The following is a 14,265-nucleotide window of genomic DNA, read 5'->3' on the forward strand; positions in this document are numbered from 1 at the left end:
CCATCGACATGAAGCTGTCCAGTGCTGGGATTGTGCTCCAAGTCCTGTGGTTTCTTCAGGTGAAGGCTAGCTCGTGGACCGTAGAAGAGCCGTCGCTGCAAGAGCCGTTGGTCGGGAAGATTACCGAGGCGCTGCATCGGATTCGATTGAACACTTGCGTCGCGCACAATATGAGTGTTTTCATCAGCACCGACTATGAGCATTTGGACGAGAAGGAGGCGAATCTGGTGCGCTTCGTCCTCGACTACAGCCTGAGAAGAGAGGAGATGGTGCCCGTGGTGTTGGCGTCGAAGCTGAGCTCCGAGATGAGTGTACGTGTGCAGCTGCAGCTGCTCTTTGTCCAGAGTCCCGAGCAGGCAATGTGAGTGGCTGACTATCTTTCCAAGAAACCAAAAACATGCAATAATTAAACATGCACTATCAATCGACAGAGTGGCCTGTTCCGCCCTGGAGATCAAGGGCATGTATCTGATTGTGTGGCTCACATCCCAGCCAGAGGCGAGCATACAACGGAGCACCATGTCCTTGATCTTTGGGCACTTTCTGCATCGCCTGTACAACTTGAATGTGCTGCTCCTGCTGGCCCACATGGAGAGATCGACCCTAAAGGCATATGGCTTTCTGCCGTACACATCCGGCAGCTGTGCCAGCACCGATCCCGTGGAGATGCCCCTACAGGAGTGGCGACTGCGAGAGATGTTCCCCTTTCGATTGGGCAACCTACATGGCTGTCCGCTGAGCGTGATTGTGTGGCCGATAGCGCCCTACATGAAGCTTCGCTGGGAGCGGCGCCGGGTGAAGGATCAGATCGATGGCTTGGATGGTATGCTGCTTAGGATAATGGCGACCAGGATGAACTTCACCATCCAGCTGATGCCCAACGAACCGGTCGGGCTGATTGGGGGCTCTAGCTACCTGAATGGCACCATGACGGGGGCCTATCGTATGCTCCAGGATCGTCGGGCAAATCTCACACTGGGCTGTGCCGCCTGCACCCCGGAACGGCAAATCTACCTCACATCCACGTGGCCGTACACCCAGATGCCCTATGTGATTGTGCTGAAGGTGCGCAGTAGCTACAGCAACTACGAGATCATGCTGTTCCCCTTCGAGCGATACACTTGGCTGTTGCTCGGCGGTCTGGCCATTGTGCATCGGTGCCTGAGGCGCTGGGGGAGGATGCCCGCTCCGGTTGTGGCCGGATGGCTCCTCTTGGGCTTCGTTGTGCGCGTCAGCTACGAGGGATCCGTCTTTAACTTTCTGCACAACTCACCTGCCAAGCCCATGCCGCACACCTTTGAGCAGATGGTGGCCGCCGGATTTGTGTTCATCACGGATCATGCCACCTACCGCATGACGCTCAAGCTGCCGGCGTTCAAGGGGCTCGTAAAGGTCACTCCCGGCCAGCCGGTGGACGTGTTCGATGCTCTTCTAAAGGAGCCTCCCCTCACAGGGGCTTTCACCAGCATCGCGTTTTTGGCCACCCATCTCACTCACCACAAGGAGCATCGCCACCGATTCATCATCCTCGCCGAGAAGATCCTGGACAACATGCTGTGCATGTACTTTCCCCGCAACTCGTACTTCTCGGGCAAAATCAATCATCTGCTCTTCAACATGCGCAGCTTTGGTTTGTTCCAGCATCACTCGCAGCGCCTTGCCTGGGCCAACATGCCCCTCACAACGGATGGAAAGGGTCCTTTCCGGAAGGTGCATCAAGCGGCGGCCGTGGATGTGAGGGCGGGATTTGCCGAGTCCATGGGTTTCATTGGGGCCGCCCTGAATTGTCTGTGCGGTGCCTTGGCTGTGGGCATCTGTGTGTTTGCCTTGGAGCTGCTTAGCCAGAGGCCACACTGGCGAAGATTGGCCTTGATAATGGAGAGGTTTTAAAAGGGTAAGGATAATGGGAATATATTTCATTTTAATTTTTTAATACATACTCGTACAATTGTCCAAGGTGCAAAAGTGTGTTCGTGTGTGGGGTCTATGGGGGGGGGGGACTATGGCGGGCTAGTGTGGATCAGGCTATATAGCGATTGGCCACATCCAGGACTCTGCGGAAGCGCGGATGCCTCAGAGCTAGACGCTCCAAGACAAAGACTATGCCAGCCAGCAGCTGGAGGGCCAAGAAACAGACAAAGACGCCACCCAACCGCATAATGGTCAGCGGCTGGGGCTCCAGGTTGCGCTGCTTGGCCAATCGCTCGATGCGATCGAGATATATGCGCCGATAGTGGTAGGTAATCCCCGACGACATCATGGCCATTAGCAGGCGATCAATGCGACGCTTCAGATACGAATGCGGACGCATGTAGAAGGTCAGTGGAGCAGTCATGAGGGCATCGGGCAGCACGGTTAGATGCCGTTGGGTCGGCCCTGATTGATAGTCAAACTCATAGACCGTCGGCAGCAGCAGCGGCACCGCTATGCCCGGATCCTCCTCGTCCCGCAGTCGACGAAGCGAGGCCTGGTGGTTCGTCACCAGGCGGATTTTTGTGCCGAGCAGCGAGTCGCGGAAGACTCCCTTCAAGGCCGGTAGCATGCAAAACTCATATCCCTTGGCCACCACCTCGGCCAGCGTCTGCAGTGGTGTGCGCACCTGAGCATCCTGCAGGAGGAGATACAGCTGGCCCGTATAGGCGGCCCGCAGCACCAGAGTCTGGAGCAGCCACATGACCAGCAGGTAGCGTGAAAAGTTACGTCGCGGCGTGCGCAGGGCCAAGCCGCCTAGGAGGGTGTACCACAGGCCCAGGCAGGGCAATCGATTGCTTCTACCGAGGACCAGATCGCGCAGCGCTGGCACTGGCATCATCTGGAGGACGGCAATCAGGGTGAGGCCGACCAGCACACTCACGATCAGACAGGACCAGATGATGTAACGGAATGGCTTCATCAGTCGCTCCAGCGGCGACATTGACGCCCCACCAGGTATGACCAGAACAATTGGAAAGTTCGTATAGGAGACGCTCGGGAGCATCACATCGGATCGTTCCTTGCTGTACATGAAGCACACGAATGTGATGTTGGCGTCGCCTTCCAACATCTGCAAGGCTATGCAAATTAGATGTATTTAAGCTTTAGTGAAATGCAGACTTAATCACCATTTTGAGAATGCCCGTATAGCTGCCATTGGGCAGAATCTGGCCCCGATCCTTGTCCTGACGCTCCATCAGTTTGATTGTGAAGTTCATGCGCTCTGCAATCGAACTAAAGATCATTCCCTCGATGCCGTGCAGACGCCGCCCGTTGGGAGAATCGGCGTCGTCATCGATTCTCACATAGGGCCGGTGCTCGAAGGTCGCTGTGACCAGCTCACAGCCATGCAAGTTCGTCAGTTTGCTGGGAAAGAGCTGCTTCCCGAGTCCAAATTCCGCACTGGAGGGCATGCCCTGAAAGGAGCCATAATATACGGGCAGCGACGACCGGCATCGGTGTGGTCCGTAGGGATAATAGGTGTACATCTGGACAGTGCCGCTCCTGCTCAAAAACACATTCACATTGAGCACATAGATGTTGAGGAGGCGCCTGAACATGATCTTGATTATCTCCACGGGCTCCATCTCCCTGCCCGTATAGACAATGATGAAGAAGCCGTTTCGCTTGTAGGTGCTGCCCGGCTGGAGTAGATACCGCTCGAGTCGGATGTACGCACGCAGGCTGTCCAAAAACCAAATGGCGCACGGTCGTCCCATCACCCCACTGGGCGGTGGCAACTCCTCGGTGTTCTCCGTCATGTCCATGCGCTCATCCTCGAGGAGAAACTGAATTTTAGCCGCGGTCGATGCTCGACACAGGGTCGCGTCAATCAGATCGTTGTGGTAGTCCCGGCTGGCATAGCTGGTGGCAAACTGGACGAGGGACAGGGCCGTACTAGTCGACTGTCCATAGTGATGGTCAATGGCCCACACAAGGGCGTAGACCAGGCTTATATTGTGGACGGCACTCGGCAACATGATTCCCCGGAGGCTCCTTTGCAACTGTTGGATGGCATTTTGTTTTGCAGTTGCATGCTCCGTTTAACGAGGGTCGTTATTGTAATGTTGCGTGCTGGGGTCCCCAATATCTCTGGCATCTGTAAATGCATTATAAATTAGCATTAAATATATAATATTTACTCAAAGTATATGTTATTACAACTTGGGTTGGTCTTCGTTCATGGCCGCCGTCCCTAGGGACGGGTCGATCTTCGGAGTCCCTTTCCCCGCTACTGTTGCGGGACGTAAACGACATCTATGGCATTTGTAAATGCATTATAAATGGACATTAAATACATTGTTTAAATTTTGCGTCCGTTTTACCGCGCAGCTTCGGTCAGTGGTGGCAAAAGCCTCTTCCTATTTCTAATGGTGGCAGTATTGGAAAACGTTTGAGGATGAACCGATTGATCGATTGATCGATAGACGGCTGGTCAATTGGATCTTGAAATAACAACGTTACTACCACAACTCCCCCACCCCATCTACCGTGCCCAACTAACGGAATGCAGCGTGTTTCTTTGATATTTTCGTGGTTTTTGCCCATGAGTAATTTCACAATATTATCTGTCAGAGCATGATAAATGTGCATCAGCAGACAGATTCTAAAGGTCGCTGTACTGTGGTGTAGTGTTTCGTGTGAGTATGTGTGTGTGTGTGTGTGTGTGTGTGCTTTTTCGCTGACGGCAGACCAAAACCACAGCAGCACCCGCTGCCAAAAAAAAAAAAAAAACAATCTTCTTCTTTTGTTTCTCATGTCTGGACAAGCAGAAAAGCAGAAACGAGCTGAGCTCAGCCATCTGATCTCCGCCATGGTGACACACATCGATCTGGGCGGCAACGCTGCAAGAATTTCTCGGATCAAAAGAAACACCATGAAGCCATGAAGGGCACACCGCTGCCCACCGCTTGCCAGGGACGGATTTCTTTGGGCCCAGGGTGCAGTAAATATGCATATGTATCTCTATATATCTGGGCGACATGTAAGTTATCATAGAGTGGTTGACCATGTTTTGAGGAATGTCTAATTCGCATTTTAGGTAAGACCTTCCGCGTCACTCCGGCCCTGGACAGCGAAGTATTGTTTACCGTGCATCATTTACGCTGATTCCATGGAACTTTCAGCAAGGTTTTTTGCTGCTGCAGCCAGAAGAGCTGCTGTAAAGAGTAGGTGCCACGGATCGGGGTCACACACATACGGAAACGACGTTCTGTTCGCGGGGTGCGTGCAAAATGCAGCAAAGCGGCCACCGACCGGCGGGGCACGAATTCGCCAACGTCAACAGTTTGGTGGCCCACCCCATGGGGGCAAAAAATCTATTTGGGCCAGTGTCGTGACAGCTGCAGTAGTCAGTCGGCGAACGAGCTCCGGCGTATATCGATCGATCTTCTATCCAAGAGCGATACCTGTCCGAGATGAGAATGCAGTGCCTGTTGCTTCTGGCGTCACTCCTGGCGCTGGTGCTCTGTGGCCAGGTCCTTGGCCAGGAGACGCCATCGCAAGCCACGGTCACAACGAAAGATGCTGCCGAGCAGGAGATCTCTGGCAATGGAACAGCCGCCGACACGAGGCCACGCTTTCCCACTGAGGAAACGGTGAGTATTCGATTCGGGAGTGTTTGATCCTAACTGAAGATGGTTTACCCCCCGTCGTCCAGATTCTCGGCCAGATGCCGCCCATCACACCAATCCGCAGCGGAGTGCCCTCCATAGATGCGTTCTACATGCTCTTCCCCGCCTTGGGCAGCCTCCTGCGCTGGGGAGCGCTCTTTCCGGCTCAAACGGTCCTAGGCGCCGTGCCCGATTCCCTCCAGCCGACGGCGGCGGCATCCAAGGTAGTCCTAGTCCTGGCCGACGATCCCACGGCCAAGACTCGTGTCACCCGCCAGGACGCACCACCAGCGCCGAACGCGTTCGGCCAGTTGCTGGCCCAAATGCCGAACCCAAACTTTGCCCAAGGCTGGATGAATCCAGCGAACTTCAATCCGGATAGCTTTAACCTCGGACAGATCGCCCCCAATGTGGGCCAGGCTCTTACCAATATGCAGCTGCCACAAATGCCGCAATTCGGATTCGAGAACATCTTGGGTGCAGCTCCTCCACCGCCGCCAGCCGTTGTGCCGCCACCCCCTGCAGAACCTGCCCCGCCCGCAGCCCCAGCCGCCGATGAACCAGCTGCCCCAGTGGCAGCTCCGAATCCCTTCTCGTTTCTGACTCCCAACAACTTTGATGTCAATCAATTGCTGGGCCAGGCCCAGCAGGCCCTGCCACCAATGCCACCAATGCCACCGATGCCAGCGATGCCCAGCAACGTGGATTTCTTCAGCAATCTGCGACAGATGTGGCCGGGAGCACCGCCCGCCAATCCTGGCCCTGCGCCCGGCTCTGATGGCCAGGCCTCGGACATATCCGAGGTGCGAGTTAGGCCCGAGGCGGCCGACTCGCAGGAGAACGACCTGGATGACAAGGAGCGAGTGCCATTGCTCTGGTTTCGCATGCCCATGAACCGTCAAGGCGATGAAGGTGAGGCCAAGCCGCTGGAGGATCTGCGGGTCGAGGCGAAGCTGAGAGCGTTCGAGCGCCAGGTCATTGCCGAGCTGAAGATGCTCCAGCAGATTGAGCGCGTGGCCAAGGAGATGCGCTCGAGCGCTACTTCCAGCAGTGGTAGCCCTTATAAAGTCTCCTATCCCCTGAGTCGCACCCCCGTCCACAAAATCACACGGGCGGACATTGAGCGGGCCCTGCGCGATGACTACGTCCGACGTCTGCTCCATAAGGAGGCGCAGCGCAAGTCGCGCGCCAACCACGCCGCCTTCAAGCGCCAGACCATGCCCTCGGAGGCGTCCATGTCCAAGGAGGATATTGTGAAGATCATGGCCTACGCCTACCGCATGGCAACAGAGCAGCAGTCGGCAGCCCAGGAGAAGAGCAAAGAGGACAAGATCTATGCCGCCTACCGAGCCACCGGAGAGGCGCAAGGGAAACCAGAGAATCCGCAAATTATGCAGCGACAGATGCAGCAGCAGCAGCCCATGCCTCAGATGCAGCAGAGGCAGTGGGAAGCCGAGAAAAACGAGGCCAAAATTCAACAGAATCCCATGATGATGCAACAGAGGCAGTGGGAAGCCGAGCAAAACGAAGCAAAAATGCAACAGCAGAGGCAGATGATGGCGGAGCAACAGCAGCAGCAGAACCCCATGATGATGCAGCAGAGGCAGTGGGAAGCCGAGCAAAACGAAGCAAAAATGCAACAGCAGAGGCAGATGATGGCAGAGCAACAGCAGCAGGAGCAGCCCATGATGATGCAGCAGGTGAAGATGGAACAGCAGCCCATGATGATGCAACAGAGGCAGTGGGAAGCCGAACAAAACGAGGCCAAACTGCAGCAGAACCCCATGCTGATGCAGCAGAGGCAGATGATGGCGGAGCACGCTCAAATGCAGCAGCAGCAGGTACAGAGGCAGATGATGGCAGAGCATGCGCAAATGCAACAGCAGCCCATGATGATGCAGCAGCGAATGGAGCAGCAGCCGATGATGATGATGCAACAGCCCGTGCGTATGGAGCAGCAGCCCATGATGATGCAGCAGCGACAAATGGCGATACCGCCACCGCAAATGCAACAGAATCCCATCATGCAGCAGCAGAGGCAGTGGGAAGCTGAGAAAAACGAGGCCAAAATGCAGCAGAATCCCATGATGCAGCAGCAGAGGCAGTGGGAAGCTGAGAAAAACGAGGCCAAAATGCAGCAGAATCCCATGATGATGATGCAACAGCAAAGACAGATGACAATGGATCCAATGCAAATGCAGCAGCTGGACATGAGGATGCAGCTAAAGAATGAGGATCCAATGCACGCAGCCCGTCAGTGGGGTGAGCCCCAAGGTGAGGGCCAACAGGAGGGTGCCAACGCAGCAGAAGAGGGTGAATCGCTGCTGGGCGAGGCAGAGCCGCAGATGCCGGAGGTACCTGGCCAGGCACGCCACAAAGGTAATCTCTTTGGCGTATTCCGTAGCCGTGATCGTGACCGTGACCCAACCTTATCATCTCCAGGAGTCGATGCCCTGGGCCTGGGCGGCAACAAGCGCAAGAAGTCCAAGCATGGCCAAGGATCGCCCACTGTGATCAACTACTATGCCGTACAGCAGCAGCAGCCACGTCCACAGCCGGTGCCCAGCTATGGTACCAGCTACGGTGGCGGCGGCTACGGATCGAATGCTTATGGAGGCGGCGGCTACTCGAGCTCCGGCTACTCGAGCTCCGGCTATCGGGCTGCCCTGGGCAATGAGGAGGTCGACGAGATGCTGCGACAGCACCAGACGATGGCGAGGGTAAGTTGAAACCTATAGAAGCCACTCCTCCAGCATACACCATACACCACACACCACTAGCACCCACACACCGCCACGAATACACGTAGACACCTCCGTAGTTGCCTTCATTTGAACCATTTCATAAGATTCATTCGCCTTTCTTTTGGTTTGGTCTCTCTCTCCGTGGTCCTCCTCATGTCATTAAACAGGCGACGCATTTCAGACAATAAACCCCGGCAATCCCAACGGAGTGCAGCAGCAGCAACAGCAGCAGCGAAGCATTAACCAGACGACCCCACAAACGACGCCACCAGCAACACCGCAACAGCGACTACACAAAAGGTTAGCCATCTTTCACAGATCTTTGGGGAATGTGGCCCACAAGGGCTGCGGCTGTGCCAGCTCCCATTGCCGCTGCGGCAGGGGATGCCAATGCAGCGGCGCTGGAGAAGCAGGTGCTATCCAGGGCTGTCGCTGTCGCGGCGCTCGCCGTCGAAGCGGGCGCCATCGACGCAATGCCGAATACGGTACCCTGGAGACCATCGATGAGAGTTCTTTGAATGCTCTGCGGCGGGAGTACAAGCTGGGCCTGAAGGAGATCACTCTCAGTCCGGATGAGGATCCTGCCGAGGCGCTGATGCGCTACAATGCCGCCTCCATACGTGAGGCCCTGGAGAGGGCCAGTCAAGAGCCGCTGGAGATTGGCGGAGATGATTATGCTGAAGGCGTTCAGCAGGAGGAGGAGCTGCAGCAGCAAGACCATCACCTAGACCGGACCTACATTCCACAGATGTCCACCACAACGGAAACGATAGCCACAGCTCTAGGAGCAAAAGAGGCTCCTAATCCGGAAATGCAACAGGATTCAGCGGTGGCCGCTTCACATCCAGGAAACGAAACACTGGCGAATCATTCCCAAGATCCAGAGGAGGAGAACGAGCATTTGCACAGCATTATTGCAGAGCTAAAGACGGAGCTGGCGCTGCTCACCGATAAGTTTCTGAGGCTGAAGAGCAATGTTGCTGCTTCCAAGGTGGAGAAGAAAGTGGAGCAGGGGAAAAAGGTACCAAAGGTAGAGAAGCAGCTCGAACAGGAGGGAAGCCCTGAGACCACCACAGCAAGTGTTGTCCAGGCAACCACCACAGAAGCCGCTGATCCCACCAGCACTAGCACAGCCAGAGCCAGCACCAGCCCCACCCCAAGGCAATTCCCAACCAAACTGAAGCATGCCAATGCCATTGCTAAGACAGATGAGGACCAAGACGGTGTTACTGCCTCCGCCTCAGACCTGGCCATGTCCCATATGGAGTACGAGGATGAGAAGACCTGGCAGCGAATGCTGGCCAACCGCGGATACGACACCGAATACCTGACAAAGTCTCACGAGCGTCAGTTTGCCGAGGGCCAGGACCTGGAGCTGCCCAAGGGAAACGGTTACGAGCCGAATGGCTCCACTGAAGACGCCTCCTATCCCTATCCCGAGGTGCAGTCCGATTCTGAGAACAAGGCCAAGCGCTCTTCTACCCAGTCCTCCAGCAGCGTCAAGCAGCAGGCGGCGCTTCTGAATGCGGCACTCGACGATGATGATTTCGACTACAGTGTCGCCGCCGCCGCCACCACACCCAGTCCATATGCGATGCGGGGGAAGTTTGTGCGCCGCCGGAGCACGGCAAGCAGTGTCAAGCGAAGGGGCGGAGGAGACAGCGACAATGGCTGGCAGCGGGCCACGCGGCAGGCAAAGCTAACCACCAGATTGAAGCCGGTGACGGAGCCAGCTGGGGGCTCCCGTCATGTGGCCAGGCTCAGCGGCAGTAAACTGGACCAACTGGTCGACGTTCTAAACGATCTCCTCCAATTGCAGCTTCAGCGCGAAATGCAGACCGCGGGAAGAGAAGTAGGGGGAACAGCAGGCTCCAGTGTCCAGTCCAAGCGACCGAGCAGCAGCGTCTTGAAGCGCAAGCGAGTGCGACGCAGGCAGCAGAAGCCCCCCACCATTATCAGCACGAGCCCTCCATTATAACCATTATATTAATCGTAACCATTAAACCATAACCATAGTCTACATTAAGGGCCACGCCCAGCCCTGGCATGGGCAAGGTGTCGGGCCATAGATATATAAACCATCTCCCATAGATCACAATCATTCGAATCACTAATCAATCATGCATCCCTTCTTCATTTTCCATGGCATGCCACACATCGTCCATCTTCAGTCAATCATCAGCATCAACCGCATCTGAATCCGCATCCGCATCTGAGACCGAGTCCGATCCAACTTTGGGCTCCAAGTACACCTACAGCGAGGGGCTATTGCATCCGTATATGGGTCTTCTGCCAGTGTCCCGACCCGACGATCCCTGGACCCACAAGGCTTACGATCCCCACCATGCCCTGTACACCGGCGGCGGCAGCTATGCGGCCTACCTCAAGGACAGCGATGGGCGGCGTCGCCGGGATACGCACATCATGCCCCAGATTCCGCAGCAGAGAAGCCTGCTCACACCCGACATGCTGGAGCGCCTGTTGCGCATAAAAATCGAGTTCCAGCGACGCTTTCCCCATCTTTACAAGACCATGCTCAGCCACCACACCAACCAGACCCGCGTAGAGGTCCAGCCACCGTTACTGGGTAGGAAGACAGCCGCAAAGAAACGCAAGCCCAAGTATGAGTCGGAGGAGGGGCCCGTTTACGAGCTGGGGGCCGCCGAGCGGGGACTTTTTGAGGAGGAAGAGGAGGATCAAGCGGAGGCAGAAACAGAGGTGGAGGATATAGAACCGGACCTGGATCTAAAGGAGAGCCAAGAGTCGAGCGATACCAAAAACAGCAACAACAACAACAACAACAACAACAACGACGACGACGACGACGATGATATGGACAACTCTGGCAGAAATGATCAGGATGACAACGAACTCGATTACTTTAGATTCGATGATGATACGGATAATGTTGATGATTCGTCTTTTGTTATTCCAAAATAAAACAAACCAACAACTTTTAGTGAAAACAGTGTGTTTTGTAAGCATAGAATTCATTCCTTACAGGAAGAAGGGAATCGAAACAAATCTTTAGGCTTCCACTTGGGAGTATCCCCAACTAACTAGCTAATCGAACGAGCAGGAAAGCAATTTCAAGCAATACGGAACCTTAAGATCACTCAAGATGCATAGGGGTATTTATGGTACAGCATTTATATAATTTATATGTGTTTTATGATGTCTGACTAGCCTTGGTCATTGCTGTTGTTGAAAATGCTGTGTAGGCTGTAGTTGTACGCAATGGTGGAAAAAGGATCGGTGCAAAAAAGAGATCTGTATGGGCTCGTGTTGGTTCATTTGATGGTCTGACTGATCCTGCTCCAGTATCTGTTGGTTGAGCTGAAAATGCTGCTGGGCAGCTGATTATGCCCCAGATTCAGAGTTCGCATACTCTGCAAACGTTGATGAGGCCTTCAATTAAAGTTGGCGGATTTTCTTTGTGCAGAAGAAAGTCTTCAAATTCCTGACTTCAAATCGGAATTCCTTCCAAATTATATTAGGGGTAGAAATGGCGACCAATTGCAGTATTTATAGCTGCTACGTTAGTTTTTCAACCTGCTGTTCCCCATCGTTTTTGGCTTCCTTATATTCCTTCCCTTTGCTGCTCGATGCGAGCGTTTTCCTCCAACAAAAAGTTCTTAAACTCCTTCAGGCGTCTGATTTCCTGCATATGGAGCTCCAGTTTTCCAACGAAATCAGATAGCTGATCCCCCATCGCGTTCAGCTTTTGGCGCATCTGCAACCAGAGCTATATAATAAGCATAGTTTAGCGACTATCCCATGACCACGCACCTGATCTATCAGCGTGTCGTTGTTGACAGACTCCAATAAAAGTTCTACATAAGCTTTTTGTTTTTCAGTATCCTTCAGACGAAGGGTGTTGAGCTCTGCGTTGCACCTGCATAGCATCATCTGGTCGCGATCCGCCTGTGTCTTCAACTTGTCCACCAATTGCTGGGATTTGTATATATCCGACTTCGCATGTTCCAGATCTGCAAGCACCAGCTGCACACTGCGGATGTCAAATGGAAATATTTATTTGAGTCTGCACCCAAGTTACCCTTTAGTTGGGGGCCTCACCTGCTGACGGACATGGGCGATGTCTGATGCATGTCCATAGCCTGCTGGACTTTAGCTATACAAAAGTGAATCCACATACCACTTTTTTGCAGTTCATCCACACGTTTTTGCAAATTCTTTATAAGCCCGCTATCCACCTTCCCCTTGCTCTCGAGAAAAGATATATGATCCTTGCTACTTTTGAGCTCTTTCCGTGTCCGGACAAGCTCAGCACTCAACTCCTCGAACTGGTGGTTACTGCTTAAGGATAGACAACTTACAGTTCACATGAGATATGGTTGATCCACTCACAGAGTCATTTCCTTGTCAGATTCGATGGCGTTGTCCTTATTCATCAGCTGCCTTTCCAATTCGTCTCGTTGTGCCTTGCTGGCGCTCAGCATCTCCTGCAGCTCCTCCAAATTCGAATGATGGTTTTCCTGATCCTCCTTAAACCTTGCCTTGAGCCGATTCATCTGTTCGTTGTGATTCTCGGTGATCTCTAAGATCCGCGCCTCCATGACCTCCTTCTGTTTCTGCAGCTCGTCTATCTTGCGGTACATATGCAGGTCATGCTCATCCTGTTGGCCTTCAGTTGACCCACAAGCCAGATCGATACTCTCAACGATGGTGCACACTTTGCGTTTCTATCGATAAAAGGGAGGGGCCTGAACCGTGAGTTCTACGAGTGACTGATTGCCGCATTCATACCAAAAGACCCTCTAGGCTGACTTGGAGCTTCTCCTTCTGTTGCGACGCCTCGAACTCGTCGTTGGCCAACTGGACGCACTCCAGTTGGTCGTAGAGCAACATGAAGCCCGAGTTAACGGCAGCCTCGCAACGATCCTTAAGATCTTGCACACTCTCGGCGGCTACAAAAAGAAAGGCACTGATCTGTTCTGCTGTGCGGCGTGGGAATTGAATCCATGGAGACTCACGCAAATTCAGGGTCAGATCATCATTTTTGACAAGCCACTTGTTGTTCTCGTCGAGCACAAGTGGCATAAATTTGTACGTGCCAATCATCTCGGACTCCTGCGGATCTAATGACTCCAATGAGCGTATAAAATCCGATTGAAGGGATTTCAGAATCTGGTATTGTTTCTCAATGAGCCTCAGACGATTTTCCTCGATGATTTGCGTGTGGCTTTCACCTTGGACTATAAGAGAGCTAAAAGGACTCGACGCAAATAAGATGAGGGGTTGAACCTACGTGTTCCGACCACGGTAGTGTCTTCCGTCGTTACGAGGCTCGGTGGCTGTGCAGCAGGTGGGCTTGCGTCTATCCTTGGGCTTGGGATCTTGGAGTTGGACTTCCCAGGGTCTGTCTTAGTCTCGTCGTCAGACCCCTGGTCCGTGTCCGAGTCCATTACCGAAATGGGCGGTGAGGCACTGCTGCCATTGAACTTTCCTGGAGTGCAACTTCCAGAATACCTACCAAGCGACATCGACAGCCTGCGTCGGGGAGGCGAGACTGATTCTTGACCCGCGACCTGGAGAATATTCCCTTTTAGGTGGCTGAGGATCTTCCACCCTCCCCCCCCCCCCCCCCCCCCCCCCCCCCCCCCCACCACCTTCTATTGAAGCAACTTACCCATGAATTATTCACCAAGGTGCGAAGGTTGCTAGCCTTAGTGTCTGTAATGGATTGATGAGGAGCTTTATTAGTTGGGTTTTACAAATGCTAGCAATGCTGGCAACTCACGACGAATTTTTGTTGAATTTTGTGGCATTTTAGGCTTTTTAATGGTGATTTAAATGAAAAACAAGAACAAATTATTAACTGTACAATTTTTACTGTAGTTTGGAAAGTTCGGAAAGTTTGTTGAATGAAGATTTATATAATGCTATTGACATCCATAATGTCATACTGTTGAACA

At 53.6% G+C, this 14,265-nt stretch overlaps 4 protein-coding genes across 5 annotated transcripts; 2 read left to right on the forward strand and 2 right to left on the reverse strand.

The window, feature by feature from the left end:
• The first annotated feature begins 8 nt into the window (after nt 1-8).
• Nucleotides 9-1,890, forward strand: LOC108156460. Its single transcript, XM_017287964.2, has 2 exons — nt 9-361; nt 432-1,890. Exons 1-2 carry the CDS (start codon nt 9-11, stop codon nt 1,888-1,890), a joined length of 1,812 nt encoding a protein of 603 aa, XP_017143453.1.
• Nucleotides 1,891-1,927: 37 nt separating this feature from the next.
• On the reverse strand, nt 1,928-4,606 carry LOC108164897. The gene is made up of 3 exons (XM_017300864.2): nt 4,135-4,606; nt 3,102-4,072; nt 1,928-3,043 (listed from the first exon to the last, which is right to left on the reverse strand). The coding sequence occupies exons 2-3, from the start codon at nt 3,951-3,953 to the stop codon at nt 2,021-2,023; spliced, it is 1,875 nt and encodes a 624-aa protein (XP_017156353.1). The 5' UTR covers nt 3,954-4,072; nt 4,135-4,606; the 3' UTR covers nt 1,928-2,020.
• A 706-nt stretch (nt 4,607-5,312) lies between these two features.
• Nucleotides 5,313-11,297, forward strand: LOC108164898 (defective chorion-1 protein, FC125 isoform). 2 transcript variants are annotated; one of them, XM_017300865.2, is made up of 5 exons: nt 5,313-5,570; nt 5,633-7,964; nt 8,028-8,305; nt 8,511-8,629; nt 10,501-11,297. In XM_017300865.2, the coding sequence occupies exons 1-5, from the start codon at nt 5,391-5,393 to the stop codon at nt 11,267-11,269; spliced, it is 3,678 nt and encodes a 1,225-aa protein (XP_017156354.2). In that variant the 5' UTR covers nt 5,313-5,390; the 3' UTR covers nt 11,270-11,297. The 2 variants fall into 2 exon arrangements, with proteins under 2 accessions (XP_017156354.2, XP_033249363.1); XM_033393472.1 differs by lacking the exon at nt 10,501-11,297 and having other exon boundaries at nt 8,497-8,578.
• Nucleotides 11,298-11,445: 148 nt separating this feature from the next.
• Nucleotides 11,446-14,246, reverse strand: LOC108165173 (golgin subfamily A member 4-like). Its single transcript, XM_017301245.2, has 9 exons — nt 14,091-14,246; nt 13,980-14,023; nt 13,599-13,878; nt 13,324-13,545; nt 13,097-13,257; nt 12,698-13,032; nt 12,407-12,643; nt 12,119-12,338; nt 11,446-12,062 (listed from the first exon to the last, which is right to left on the reverse strand). Exons 1-9 carry the CDS (start codon nt 14,116-14,118, stop codon nt 11,910-11,912), a joined length of 1,680 nt encoding a protein of 559 aa, XP_017156734.2. The 5' UTR covers nt 14,119-14,246; the 3' UTR covers nt 11,446-11,909.
• Nucleotides 14,247-14,265: the final 19 nt, after the last annotated feature.

The sequence above is a fragment of the Drosophila miranda genome, chromosome XL (genome assembly GCF_003369915.1).
Source record: "Drosophila miranda strain MSH22 chromosome XL, D.miranda_PacBio2.1, whole genome shotgun sequence".
In the NCBI taxonomy this organism is placed as follows: Eukaryota; Metazoa; Arthropoda; class Insecta; order Diptera; family Drosophilidae; genus Drosophila; species Drosophila miranda.

Excerpts from the sequence above, each read along its gene's own strand:
- LOC108156460 (XM_017287964.2), top strand. The coding sequence starts at position 9 with ATGAAGCTGTCCAGTGCTGGGATTGTGCTCCAAGTCCTGTGGTTTCTT. Across the intron at positions 362-431 it reads CAGAGTCCCGAGCAGGCAAT|AGTGGCCTGTTCCGCCCTGG; the intron begins GTGAGTGGCTGA and ends ATCAATCGACAG.
- LOC108165173 (XM_017301245.2), bottom strand. The coding sequence starts at position 14,118 with ATGCCACAAAATTCAACAAAAATTCGTC. Across the intron at positions 13,258-13,323 it reads TGATCTGACCCTGAATTTGC|CCGCCGAGAGTGTGCAAGAT; the intron begins GTGAGTCTCCAT and ends TTCTTTTTGTAG. Across the intron at positions 12,644-12,697 it reads TCTGACAAGGAAATGACTCT|TAACCACCAGTTCGAGGAGT; the intron begins GTGAGTGGATCA and ends ATCCTTAAGCAG.
- LOC108164898 (XM_017300865.2), top strand. The coding sequence starts at position 5,391 with ATGAGAATGCAGTGCCTGTTGCTTCTGGCGTCACTCCTGGCGCTGGTG. Across the intron at positions 8,306-8,510 it reads AGCACCAGACGATGGCGAGG|ACAATAAACCCCGGCAATCC; the intron begins GTAAGTTGAAAC and ends GACGCATTTCAG. Across the intron at positions 8,630-10,500 it reads CAACAGCGACTACACAAAAG|TCAATCATCAGCATCAACCG; the intron begins GTTAGCCATCTT and ends GTCCATCTTCAG.
- LOC108164897 (XM_017300864.2), bottom strand. The coding sequence starts at position 3,953 with ATGTTGCCGAGTGCCGTCCACAATATAAGCCTGGTCTACGCCCTTGTG. Across the intron at positions 3,044-3,101 it reads ATACGGGCATTCTCAAAATG|ATGTTGGAAGGCGACGCCAA; the intron begins GTGATTAAGTCT and ends ATAGCCTTGCAG.